At 49.7% G+C, this 14,235-nt stretch overlaps 1 protein-coding gene across 2 annotated transcripts in view; it reads right to left on the reverse strand.

Annotated features, from left to right (window-relative positions):
* Positions 1–10,764: 10,764 nt before the first annotated feature.
* The window catches only part of Chchd6 (coiled-coil-helix-coiled-coil-helix domain containing 6), a 200,680-nt gene continuing 197,209 nt past the window's right edge, over positions 10,765–14,235 (reverse strand). For both annotated transcript variants that reach the window (XM_028781752.1, XM_028781751.1), the window contains 2 exons: positions 12,157–12,292; positions 10,765–10,958 (listed from right to left, as the gene is read on the reverse strand). In XM_028781752.1, the coding sequence (XP_028637585.1) occupies positions 10,953–10,958; positions 12,157–12,292 (142 nt within the window). In that variant the 3' untranslated portion in view covers positions 10,765–10,952. The remainder of the gene's footprint in view (positions 10,959–12,156; positions 12,293–14,235) is intronic.

Consider the following 14,235-nt stretch of genomic DNA (forward strand, 5'->3'; position numbering starts at 1 on the left):
CACACACACACACACACACACACACACACACACACACACACACACACGAATGCACACTATTTTGAAAGAAAGCAAACAGCAGTGAGTTCTCTGATGGTTCTCTCTCTCTCTTGCAGGACTGTGTGGTTCTAGCTCCTCACTGTGCAGTGTGTCTTCCCAAGAGCACAGGTTGGGTGGGGCTGCTATAAGTCCTTGGCTTCTGTGAATAAATCTATATGACATCCTGTATGGGCAGAGAGGACAAAGATGGTCATCCTCTTGAGTGCCAAGCCAAGGGTGAAGCATGGCATCTCAGTTCCTTTAGAAGCCACCAGCTGGTTAAGAGCACTGACTGTTCTTCCAGACTATGGGCATTCATTTCCCAGCATCCACGTGGTGGCTTAAAACCTTCTGTAGCTCCAGTCCCAGGTGACACTGTCCTCTTCTGGCCTCTGCAGGCACAGCATACATGTGGTACAGAGACATACATTCAGGCAAAATATCCATACATACACATAAAACCAACCGAACCAAATATCTCCCTCCCCCCAAAACAACCCCACCAAGCCATTTCCAAGCTTTCACACCACTTGTCCTCAGTAGCAGCATCATGGAGCCTGTGTGGGGCTGTTTGCCCTTCATTCTGCCCTGGCTGGGTATATAGGACTTTTTGATGGTTTTATTTCCCATCTCCTCAGTAAGACATCATGACTGCCTTCCCAGACAGGGCCCAGAAATCAGGGCCTCACACACACGAGGCAGGTGCTCCCTTGAGCTGCACCTATGCCTATGCTTTCAAGAGTTTCATGATGTTAGATATTTAGCTATAAGGTGGTTTTAAAAATGAGCGTGAATCACCAGGCTGTGATGGCACACACCTTTAATCCCAGGACTTTGGAGGCAGAGGCAGCCAGATCTCTGAGTTTGAGGATAGCCTGGTCTACAGAGAGAGGTCCAGGATTGCCAGGCCAGGGCTACACAAAACTAATCAACCAACCAACCAACCAACCAACCAACCAACCAACCAAAACTGATCTTGAATCCCAATCTTAAAGTACAGGAGAAAGAAACTTCATAGGGATAAACTAAGGCTTTGTTGGGACCCTTCTCCCCCTCACTCCCCCAAGGGCAACAGAGAAAAAAATAGCTGAAGAGACTAGGTCTCAATAAATGGGTTTTAACCCCTAGATCCAGCTATGCCTGAGGCTCCCTTTTGAACAACTCAATCTGATAAGAATTTTTATTTAAGTTGAATGGAGGTCATAGTCTGTTGCTCATGCTGAAGGACTGTGATTTCATATGATCCCAGTATGCCCAGACCCTGACTCTCCAGGACATGAGCATTCTTCAGGGCTCCTATACTCTGGGAAGGAAGAAGGAAAGTGTGGAGAGGAGCTCCCTGGAGCCAGGCTCAGCCGTCTCTACCTGCTGCTAGTCTATAACCCACCTCATTACCACGTGTGTTTTGAGGCTGAATAGCCATGTAATTGGTTCATACGTTCCATAGTCAAACTTTAGCAAATATGTTTTTCACAATTAGTTGATGTTTATTTAACAGGAATAACCAGCACATTAAATTTAATGAGGCAGGTTTTCATGTGAGGTGGAATGTACTTTCTTCAGAATGAATTGCTTTGGTCTTCCTGGCCCCAGACCTAGGGTGATTGCAGGCTAGCCTAGGTCTACAGTGGGAACCTGGAGAGGGGAAAGGCAGAGAACCAGAGTCCACCTCAGGCACTCTGTGACCCCACTAGTTTTCCTTTATCATCTGTCTTCTGACTGGTCTCCACACTCAAGGGTACTCTCCCCTGGTTTTATTCTGTGCTGTCTTCAGCAAGTGCCTAAGTGCCTTGGTGCACACCGAGGCAGTCTGTATGGGTAGGTACAGAAAGGCCTCTTGCCTGGTCCTCTCTCAAGGATCTAATACCCCAGACCCTGCCTCTCTGCTGGCCTCTGCTTAGAAGGCAGAAGCACCTTGCTGTTCAAGGAGGCTCAAATGGTCCAGGACAGGAACAAAGCTAGCCTTGGTAACAGGAGCCAAGGGCTCAGATACACAGGAGGGAAGAAGCTGCCTGTCTCACGACCTGAGGATGTCAAGGGACACACATTCTCATTTGCCCATTGCTGTGGCTGGGGGAAAGCTCAGTTGGTAGATGCCTGCCTAGCATGCAGGAGGTCTGGGCTTGATACTGAAACATTACATAAACTGGTAGTGAAGGCCTGTGATCTCAGTATGTGGAAGGCAGGGTAACCAAGAATTCAGGAGGCAGCTGGAAGAAAGACACCAGGGACCCGTTACAGGCACCACTGCAATGAGAGAATAGGTGATGGAGAGATGGGAAAGATGGAGTGTGTGGTGGAGAGATGGGAGAGACAGTGATGTTGAGGGGTTTATATACTGGGAGAAAAGTGTACTGGAGACTCCATGGCAGTGAGAAACTGGTGGATATGAGGATCCTGTGGTGCCATGAGGCCATGGTGACATCCGGGCCTATGCTGCCACCAGGCCATGTCTTGATCCTTGGTACTAACACAGCAGGGGACTGTGTTGATGTCTGAGGCCTATATTACCACCAAAGGCCATGCAGATATCCCTGGTTTTGGCTGTTACCTGAAGCCATGTTGATGTCCAAGCACTGTGCTGAGCTGGTTCCACCCTCATTTGCTGTGTAGTGGCATGGGTGAGGGAGAGATGCTCTCATCTGTGGCAGGTGGGAGAGCTGGCCCTGCCCTTCACTGGCTATGGCATTGAGTGAGCTAGCCAGGGCAGTGCTAGAGAGCTCTCCCTGGTGGTGTGGGTGCATGAGAGCTGGTGGGCTGACCAACTCAACTATCATCCAGGCCCAGTTCCAGGGCTTTGAGTTGGCCAACCCCATATCTACCTCATCTATGAACTGCTGGAGCATTTGAAGGGGGGCAGTTCTGTAGATCCAAAGCTCTGTAGATCTCCATGACACAAGGCAGCAACAGGATATCCGAGGGGAGTCCTGGAGAGGACAATATCCAGTATTGAGAGCGTGGCAGAAGCTAGAGGCTTTGAACCAGACCAATGACTCATTGCAATGAACATATGCAAGTAAAGATATGTGGACTCTAGATATAGGTATACTGTGTGACACACTGTGACACACTACAACTTCCACCATGAGATTTTGTTTGTTTATTTTTATTTTATTTTTGGGGGAGTTGCAAGGGCAGAGTGAGGATATAGAGAGATGAGTGGGATTTGGGTGCATGATGTGAAATTCGCAAAGAATCAATAAAAAGTTAAAAAAAAAAAAAGAATTCAAAGCCAACTCCTGGCTGCACAGTTGAATTTTGGAACATCCTGGGATATATGAGACCTTAACTCAAAAAAAAAAAAAGATGTCAGTTTAGAATATTAGAAAATAGTATTAACTACACATATAGCCACCATCCTATTTCCCAAGGAAGAGCTGATAACATGCTCTGTGAACCTCTGGCCTTTCTCTCTAGATGGACACCCATCTTTGTGTCCTGGTAAGGTTTTTTAAAAATTTTTAAATTTTTTTATTTCAAGAGGCTTGCATTCATTTCTGTACCACACGCCAAGTACCTAGCATGCTTGTTGCAGTGGCTCTGCTGATGCATTGATCACACTGTCCCGTGTCCCCCACCCACAGGCATGTGGACCGTCTCCTGCTCTTTGCCAGGCGCTTATTTCACCAAGTCAGTTTTGGTTTAGCTCTGACTTCAACACTCCCTTTCTAATCCCTGCCCCCTTCACTTTGATCCTTGAGCTGGAGGATCCAGGCTCTGAGCTTTCAGGACTTCCCACTGATGGACTCACCATACCTGATATTGGACACCCATCTCTCTTGCTGGACTCTGATCATACGGGAAAATGGACTGAGTATGACCCTTCCTTGAGAGTACTCAGAACACAGTGATTATGCTAGGACATTTGTCCCCTGTGCAGTGATGTGGAAGCAAGGAACAGCCTGTGGATATTTGTAGAGAAACCTTGTGCTGGCAAAGGGCAGGCAGTAGAGGGAGAAGCAGGGCTACCAGAGTCTCCATGGGCCTTGCCCAGCCCTGCAAGGACAACCTTTCAAGTCACCCCATGCTGAGCACAAGAGCCAGCCTGAGTTACTCCCCATCACATGTAGGATCAGGTCCTCAGCTTGCCCTTCCTGGAGGAGGAAGAACTCCGTGTCGAGTTATCAGCAGCCCACAGTGTCTGGTCTTGGAGGAACAAGGTGGGGATCATGACTCCTTCCATTGGCAGGTTGTACAGGTACATATAAAGAGAGAAGGTAGATGGCACTAGAGCTGCTCATGACCAACAGAAGAGCTGACTTGGGCTCATCTGTCAGGCCTTTACACCATGGATTCAATGTTAATCATCCATGTGAAAACTAACTAACTAACTAACTAACTAACTCTCTCTCTCTCTCTCTCTCTCTCTCTCTCTCTCTCTCTCTCTGTCACACACACACACACACAAACACACTTCTAGCACCCTCTGACAACCACTGAACACGAGTCATGCAAATCCTAAATCTATAAATGCAGTGTTGGTTTATTCGGTCCATTCTGCAAATTTGACCTTGTATATTTTGTAGCTTTAATGTAAGGTGTATAAGATTCCTGTGAACTGTCCCCCTGTTGTTACAGCTTTTGTGTAAGGTGTGTAAGGCTCCTGTGAACTGTCCCTCTGTTGTTCCAAATGCCCCCTTACTGCTTGCAAGGCTCAGTCTAGAAGTATTCTCTGTCTCAGATTGCAGTCTCCTCTACTCTCCTGGAAGCAGCTGCAGGCATATTTTTTTTCTATCCCCACCCTTTTTTGGTCACCTTGGGCCCTCAGAACTAGGATGATAACTTCTATAAATGGCGCACAGAAAGCTTTTGCTTGCTTGTTTGCTTTTTGTGAACTTGGAAACTTTAAGTCTGGGGCAAAGGGGTCAGAGCTTGGCTACTAGGCAAGTTCTCTACCACTGAGCTATATCTTCAGCCTTTGGGAATACTTTATTTTAGAGACAAGGTCTTGTTAATTAAGTTGTCCAGGTTGGTCTCAAACTTGCAGTCCTTCTGTCAGCCTTCTGAGTAGCCATGATTACAGGTATGCACCACTATGCTCTGTGAGACTTTTTACTTAATTATATGTAGGTGTTCAGCATCCACATAAGTCTCTGCAGTACTCTGTCCTGGTGCCACTGGAGGCTAGTGGATGTTTGATCTGGGGACGAGTTACAGAAGGTTTTGAGCCACTATGTGAGTGGTGGAACTCAAACCCAAGTCCTTTGGAAGGGCACCCAGTGCTTTTAACCACTGTTCCATCTCTCCAGCCCTGGGATCCTGCATTCTAAAAGACAAAGTTTGATGCACTTTATCCAGCCAGCTCCCCCAGGAAGTCACAGTGACCACCCTGCTTTGTACTGGGTACTCTTATCCTCTTGCAGCCTCCTGCACTAACTCTGGGTGTCTGCCTAAGGTGACAATGGGAGGACAAGGTGGGGCAGATCTAGTCAGTCCCAATTTGCAAGAGGTTCAAGGTCACCTGGCTGCTGATACTGACTCCTTGTCACAGACAGTAATGCCTTGTAAGGAGGAATAAGCTGTAATCACAGAGCCTCTACAGCCAACACTGGACTTGTGTCAGGGTCACTCTTTGGGAGCCAGGAACAGGCAAGGGCATTTCAGGAGCACATTAAGGGTCCCAGACACAGCCAGGGCCCACTTCCAATAGGTGGTGAGAGCAGGGGTTGAAGGTCAGGCTGCTCTGAGTCCCATCTTTGGATCTTCCTGTGTACTTGTTGGCAAGTTACCTACATTCTCCCTGCTGTCCTGTCCTTATCTATGAGATGATTATAGCAGTAATTATGCCATATTGCTGTGTAAGGCTTTAAACAAACATGCACACTGTTCTGGTTCCTGTTTAAAGTCTGCTAAGTGTGAGATTTGGCTGTTGGTATCATTCTCTGCCAGCTGTCCACTACCTGCCAAGACAGGGTATAAAACTCACAGGTCCATGTCCACACCTGCGCTGACACCCACTGCTCACAGCCATCTAGGCACAGGCACAGGCATACATGCCACCACAGCGCAATGAACAGCTGTACCATTACTCAGGCCCTTCCTTCTCAGCCTGGGCAGCTGCAGCTCCCTTAGCTGCCTGAGCCTCTGGCTCCCTGCTGTGTCCAGCTCTGGAGGCTCAATGATGATGGGTGGTGGGATGAAGCACACCAAGCAGGGGGACAGTTCTTCCTCCTCCATGGGCAGCCCTTCCTCTGTAGCTGTGCCTCTGCTCCCTGAACAGCACCCCCTTGCACCCCCTGGCATCCCCATGGTGCCAGCAATCCTTTCTCCTTGTGTCTCTAGCCCTAGTGGGCCAGGAGCTTCCTGCTGGGGCTCATCTAGAGTTCATCACAACACCCAGCTGAGGTTTCAGCTCCTGTCTCCTTCTGTTCCCTCTGGCCTCAGCAATAATCATGGCGTTCTCTGCTTTCCTGGTTGGACTAAGAATGACAAATCACATCAGCTGAAATCACCAACATTGCTCTAGGACATTCCTGAAGTGCACATTGTCTAACATACCTGTCCACCAGGTAAGGTACTGGAAGTACCAACGTACATACACAGGAACACACCTTGCATTGTCTTTGTCTCCTCTCTCTCTCTCTCTCTCTCTCTCTCTCTCTCTCTCTCTCACACACACACACACACACACACACACACACACACACACACACACTTCCTACAGGGAAGCTTGCTTTTGGCATCAGGGAAGGCATGGACATGGGATGAGGTCCAGGCTGGGGAAAGCCTATAGCAAGCCTACATCAGCAGGTGTGCTGAGGCTGGCCACCTGCGTACAGAACAGGCATAAGACATAGGCACACCTGCCTCCAAGTTCATGTTTGATTTCCTGTCCTGACTACCATTCATAATGTACTGTAAGATGTAAGATAAACTCTTTCAAAAAAAAAAAAAAGACCTAGGCACACAAAAGTATACATAAGAGAACACACTCCAGAGACATACAGACATAAGCAAGACAGAACTCCCACTCCTCTATGGACATGTGCATACTCACACTTGCACACTCATATATCATGTGGCCCAGGAAGAGAAAAGTGCAGTGAAAAGTCAACCATTCCTCCCTCACCCAATCCTACCCAGGGAGAACAAACAGAGATAGGGAATCTGATGGAGTCAGCTAACACACCCTCATTCTTTTGGAGTACTAAGGTTGGGGCAGGGAAACATGGCCTATGGTCAGCATTGGGCCTCTAAAGGTGGGTAGGATGCCTAGTTGAGATGACTGCTCAAATCTCAGCTGGGTCTGGCCTAAGCAGACTCAGGAATCTTCCCCTCCCAGACCAGCGTCTCCGACTTGATGGAAGCTGAGTAAAAGCGCTCCTTGGGTGCCTGTGGAAGACTATGCTGCCTTATCTTCACAGCCCCCCTCCCCTCAACAGATTGGCTCAGGAAGAAGGGGAGTCAACACTGTGACAGGTTTTTTCCTACCATCATGCTCTATCCTGGGGATTCTGTTGCAAATGACAGAAAGCCTGTAACCAACACACCTGAAAAGGAAACAGTCTTGTTAACTTCAGATCTGGTCCATCCAGGCTGTCTCTGACCACATGCTGTGTCTCTATCTGCTCTACTTTTGGGTACCCTCTTCCCCTGGGGGAGGAGGGGGTGGGTGTCAAGACTAGGGCTGGAAGAGGGCATTCCTTGCAAACTTCAGCTGTTTGTCAAAGAAAATAGAAGAAGTCACAGAGCAGACATTCCCTAGAAAGCCTGGACATTGCTTTAGCTGTTTTGTAGATGTGGAAATTGAAGCTCAGGGACTTGCTGAACTGAGGTCTCTAGGCCTGAGGCCCAAGTTCTTTCTCTGGTAACCACATGTCAACTTTCCCACTCTGAGTTAGAGACAAACCGTTCTAGAAGTGTAGCACAAGAAATGACAGATGGAGGCTTTGGTGATAAGTAGTCTGTCCACTCCTCAGTCCTGGCTCCTCTCCCACCCCAAGTCTCAAGGAGTTGTGGAGGCTCAAGGACTTCAGTCTAGATGGACCGGCTCTGTCATGGTGGCACTAGGAGGTGGAAGTGAAGGCTTCATGGAAAGCTTTTCCTAAAGCTCTGCTGCCATTAGGGGTGCTTGTGGTACAGTGAGAAGGGAGGGAGGCTGCGTGGGGGGTGTGCTTTGAGTTCTGGGGAGGTAGTGGGGGAAAGTCAGGCCCACTTGCAGTTGGAACAGGACTAAGCATCAGCTATCGAAAAGCAGAAAGATGCAATGTATGTATGTGTGTGTGTGCGTGCGTGCACTGTGTGTTGTGTGAAGACACTATGCTGGGAGGCCCAGGCTAAGAGCACTGTGACTCTTCACAGATGGCCATCTTTGAGATTAGCCTCTCTAGGGCCCTAGTTGACAAGACCATTCTAGAATGAAGCGACTCCTGCTGGGTTCTAAGTCTGCAAGCTGAACTCTGAAATGGGCCAGTTTTCCAAGAACAGGATCTCCTATGCTGGCCAATCACAAGGCCAAGTGTGCTGCACTGCCTCCCTCTGTGCTTTCTTTATGGAGAATAACTGATATGGCTAATCTCCTGTGCTGGGTTTCTGCTTTCCCCAGCACTTTCTAAGAAGTCAGCCTCCTTTGTTTGGCTCTAGACACTCATCTTTTCATAGGAGGAGGCATCTCCCAGCTTTAGAATGACAAGTGAAAGCCAGTTAAGATCTTCCTTCCTGCTGTGATTCCATGGCTGCCCTCAGGCCAGGCAGCTAGGCTGAGGCTCTGGATAAAGGGCACAGGGAGGGTCAGGCAGCCTGCAGAACACTATATAGTTCAAGGACCTGTACCCCTATACTGTCCTGACCTTTGCTAGAGACTGGAGTTCCCCAGGCTATCCCAAGTCAGCTTCTCCTGAGCACTGCTTTTTGGTCCCAAGACCCTATAGGCATTGTAGTTTGGATAAACATCACATCTGTTGTCAGTGAGATGTCTTGACAAGCTGTTCCTGTCTTCCACCCCAGGGTTTCTTTAGACAGACTCCAGCTGAGACTGGTCAGTGTTGCCATTCCCAGAGAGGAACATGGTCCTACAGAGCTCTGAGGCCAAGACAGCACTCCCTTTCCCCCTCAAGCAGCTAGCAGTGCCACCAGAGCACTTAAACTAGAGGCTGTAGGCCAGGAGTAAGAGTGTGTGTGTCTGCTGGGGCTCCTGCTCAGCTGGTTTGAGCCAGAGACCAGTCCTGGCCTGTAGAGGGACACTGGATGAAGCTACATAGTCTGGCAGTTGCTGGGCAGGGGAGTGAGAGGGAGATCCTAGTGGCCAGTGGCTGTCTGCTGACCTGCCAATGTCTGCAGACACAAGCAAGGTACAAGGCAGCCGAAAGGGAGCAGGACAGAAGCTCTGCTCAGCAGTGCTGGAAGCCACATCTATGGTGCCATTTAGCCAGGTCTGGGGGAGGCCTGTTTCCCAGTAGAGTGAGCTGGCATAGAATGGTGCAGTCTAGTTCCCAGGGGCTCACACACCTGGCAGTGTCTGATGCCCAGCCCTGGAGCCCGACTGAGCTTGCAGACTAGGAAGGATGTCTGCATGTTGCCGCTGTGGGATTTTCAAGACAGACAATGTCTAATAGCTAGGTCTATGGGGAAGGCACAGAAAGGATCGTTGTTCCTAGATAGAGGACTGCTCTGGTGTCACTTAAGGTCAAGAAGCCATGAGACCTGTGACCTCTCTCATCCCAGCAGGTCTTTCTCTCCCTGTAGGGCTCAGGCTAGGACACCCTTTAGCTTCCCTACACATTGCGAGGCACTCATCCAGAACACTGAGGGAGGGTGCCGAGGCTGCCTTTCTTGACCACCGCTCCCAGGCAAACCTGGCTAGATGGTGGCTATCTCCCAAACATTAATTTTCCTTTGGGCTTCAAGGAAGAAGTACAGGGATGAACTGCTGAGCCTGAGTGTAGGGCACTCAGTTCCAGATGGCTCAGGGACTCCCAGAGCAAACTTGAATGGGAGATACAAGGTTCCTAGCAGAGACGCCAGAGAACCCCAAGTTCCACTCAAACCCCTGTCAGGACAGGACATAATGCAAGCCCCAGTGTGGTCCTGGTGTTTGGTGTGCTGTCACAGAGAAGGTTGAGTACTGGCAGGCTGGTATTTAGATCTGTTCATCTCAGTCCTCACGCTTGAACCACAGTGCTGCCACCAGCACCATATCAGAGCCTTGAAAACTGTCCATCCTTTCAATCTCCTATTCAGACACCTGCTCTGGCCCAGGAGAGCAGGGTAGCCTCATCCTCCTGGGCAGTGCAGACCATAGTGCTCTCTGGCTTGGCCCTACTTCAGTCTGACCCTCCTGTGAGAGAATGCCATGGCTCTAGGTACCTGAACAGCACAGCCTCTGCTCAAGGCCTGGCTTTCCCAGCCCGGATACCCCTTCCCCAAATTCCTTTTCTTCTTATGCCTACTGCCCCCTTAGCTACAGAGCACCTTGCTCCTCCTCACCTGGGGCCTACTCCTCACAGCTCTGCTCTGTCCTGCAATTATCCACCAGCCTTCCTGAGAGCAAACAGAAGGTCCTTCTGGATGCTGGCACCATCCCAAGAAAACACCACTTCCCTTCTTTCCTCTCATACTTGCTCCATGGTGGCTTTTATGTGGTCATGTAGTTATGGGTTTCCATGCTATCCCCTGCCATGCCTAGTACTCCCCCAGAGAAGCAGTCTGTCCTGTGAGGCTCTGTGTCATTAGTGACCAACAGACGGCTGGACACAGAGTCAACAGAAGTGACTGGGTGCCAATGAGTGAATGACTGCAAACAAAGACATCTGCTTTATTTGTTTTCAATCAGTAGCACATACTGTTTCTTGAGCATGGCAGCCCCATGCTCAGAGGCATATGGGTACTCAGTCAGAGACTGCAGGGAATGGGGGCCATGATCTGTGGTCCCATGATCCATCCCTTCTTCAAGGCTCCAGGAAAGATGCTGCTCCTCAGCCCTTCAAAGAGAACAGCCAAAGTTCAGCTGAGCCCTCTTCTTCCCCAGAGATGTCCCAGGCCTGGGCTGCAAGAGACCTCAGCCCCATGCTTTCCAGGTTCCTGCAAACTGCACTGGACAGTGGCATTTCCTTGCAGCATAACTGGCTACTAGTCAGTTAGCTGGCCTGAGACCTACACTGGGTCTCTCTTCACTGCCCAGCAGGATACAGGCTCTTACTTAACATATTCTGCAGCAATAGTAGACAGCACCACCTCTTTATCCCCAGAGGCCCAGCCCTCTTCTCTGTTCTTACAGTGGTATGGCTAACCCCTACCCTAGCCTGGTGCAGCCTTGCCCATTTCTGCTCTACCTAAGCAAGGCCCTCCTCGTTCTCTAGCTTGACAACTAGGGATTTTCTGAGAGACACTGGGAGAATGCAACTGCACAATCTGGTTCCTGCTCTAGGGAGCTCTGCAGACCTCCAGGCAGGTATATAGCTCTGTGCCTGGAGGAAAGACCTCAGGTGTCCTGAGCTGACCCAGGAATGCCTCTGCCATCTCACTGCTTTTGGAAGATAATCGTTCCTGAGGATCCTTCACTCCTATCTCTCCTCTGCCAGGGACCATGTTCTGTGAAGCTGGCAGAGGGCACCAAGTTTTTCCAGTAAGTGTATCTTAGTCACAGGGTGACTGCATGCACAGTCTAGAGGTGGCTGGGGGCCCAGCTGGCCTCTGATGTTTCCAGTAGCATTAGGTGTAGGGCCAGGAAGGAGAGCTGAGCCTGGAAGGTCCTAAGCCTTTTTTAGGCATGTGTAGTGACAGAGGCACATTGGAACTTCCTGCAGTCTGTCCAGCATCATTCAGTACAATGAAGATACACTGGTGAGATAGACTAAGGAGGCACAGGGACTGAACACAGCTACCAACACAGAGTGGATGGAGCAGGGCTTAGAGCTGCTTCTGCCAAGGAAGGCTAGGGGTATAACTGGGTAGTCCTCTCAGCCCCCTGCTGAAAGCTGAGAAACTTGCCACTTGCTCCAGGAAGGTGGACAGACTTCATAAGCCCAGCCAGGTAGAGCAGCACAGGGGCTACTGCTCCCACGGACATGTCTGGGGTCCCAAGAGTAGTGAGAAATGGCTCTGAGGCATGGAACAGCTAAATGCAGGGGCCCAAGCATAGACTGTCTCATGCTCACACACTAAGGCAGGTGGCCTCACCTTGCGGGCGGTGCTTACGCAGTGCTGGTATGCCTTGACCAGGTCCGAGCACAGAAGCACCTCATGCAGATGGTCACGGTAGCAGCGGAGGATCTGGGCTTGTAGGCCAGAGCACACAGGCTCCACTCTGCGGGGCCTGGGGGATGATAAGAGGGATGGCTGTTAGAAGGCATGAGAGGCAAAAACTCACACTCAACACCCAGACAGACACTAGATAAGCTCTGGCCGTCTATCCATGCGCCAGCTCACTCTACAAGTGAGGAGATGCAGGGTCTGGTCCTATGGTCAGTGGCCAATACTGAATGGACTGGGGTATAGGGCTGTATGCTGACTGGCTGCTGCCAGTGTAACCAGGAAGGGTGAGGGGCCTGGTGGGCAGGGCCCCAGTTAGAGGGTGTGGTACTGGTCAACCTCCCAGCTGGCTGGGTCAGGCTGGGTCCAAGGGGTCTTCTGTGCATTGTTGACCTGATGTCACAGCAATGTGACAGGAATGCCATTTCCCCCCAAAACCCTTGTTCTAATTTTACTACTGTGATGCAGGAAACCTACAGAGATGTCCAAAAGATAAAACACAAATGCACTTCTTAGAGATAATTGTAGTGATGTGTTGAGGCATTTTACTACCTTTTCTTTCGTCCTTTATCAAAATAGTTTCAGAATCTCTAACAAATTAGTATGCTGACTTTCTACAACTATGATGCAAAGCAAGTGATAAAAAAGTAAACAGATTACACTATTACAGGTGCCCCTCCCAACTCCCTGGGGCCACCTTTGACATACAGACCAATCTCTTCTTGTCTCCCTCACTGTCACATATCCAGTGTTCCCACGACGCACACACAAAGCTGCACACACTCTCACACACCTTACACATTCCCACTCTCTCACACACATTCTTCTATGATCCCAGAGTCCCCCACTTGAAAGCACTCACTCTCACACCCCTCCCACATCTAAACCTCCTCTTCCCTCCCCACCAGGTACCCATTCCCTCACACTCATCCTTCCCCTCCCACAAACCTCCTTTAACCCCTTTACCCAGGGCCTTGTGCATACTTACTCTCTCATGCCCACCCCAGTGGCTCACACAGCAGCACACTGGTGAAAACATGCCCCAGCATCTCTCCCAGCTCTATGTGGCAGACGTTATTTATTCCTCCCTACCTCCTTCTCCCACATGAGAAAACTGTGGTACAAAGAAGTCACATCACAGCCAGTATATGGGGAGGGCATATTTATTGACATTGTGGTGGCACCATTTACCCATCAGCTTTCCAGATGGGTTTTTGCCAAAGCTTGCCCATGTTTGTAGCAGCTGTGGTGGACTTGCAGTGACACCTGACAGTTATAAAGCTATAGTGAGCCATTCCTCACATTCTTTGGCAATAAAAAGGAGTATTATGCAAGCCATGTTCCAGGCCAGCTTGCTGTTCTCCTGCCCAGCACCTCTGAATTTAGAGTGTCAGCCACGCTGCAGACATCAGAGGAGAGAGTGCTATTATCAAGATAATTCAACCAAGTGAAAGTCATCTGTTAAGAAAAGCAGCAGCAAAGTCATCATGGGGTTAGGAAGTAAGTCTGCAATGTCTCATGCCCAGCCCAGGGGTCTTCTTCCACTGCCATTTGCTTCATGATGCTGCCTGGGGTCCATCCTTCTTCCTGAACTAGCCCCGGACCACAGTCATCGTGCACTATGCCCTCTGTAGGCATGGTGCCTCATTTAACCAGGCCTGACTCTTCCTAGAAACTTCACACACCCAGTTCACTTTTCTCTGCTGAGCAGAACTTGGTCACAGGTCTATCCCTAAGACATGTGCCAGTGAAGGAGTGAGGAACCCATATTTAGCTGGGACAATAAGAGTCAACGGAGGTCTGAACAAGACAGAAGGTTTGCAACAGAAGTGGGCAGGCTGGCTGGGATGTTGTGGCAAGCTGCCAGGCCACAGGAGAGAAAAACTACTTATAGTGTAGAAGCCCCCTAAATCTCATAGTTGTGCCCAATGCTGCTCAAGGGGGCTTCCTCCCAACAAGCTCCAGTGAGGTCATCTAGGGTCTTTGTTTCTGCATTTACATCACATC

This window comes from Grammomys surdaster, unplaced genomic scaffold, assembly GCF_004785775.1.
Source record: "Grammomys surdaster isolate TR1022 unplaced genomic scaffold, NIH_TR_1.0 531, whole genome shotgun sequence".
Taxonomy (NCBI): domain Eukaryota; kingdom Metazoa; phylum Chordata; class Mammalia; order Rodentia; family Muridae; genus Grammomys; species Grammomys surdaster.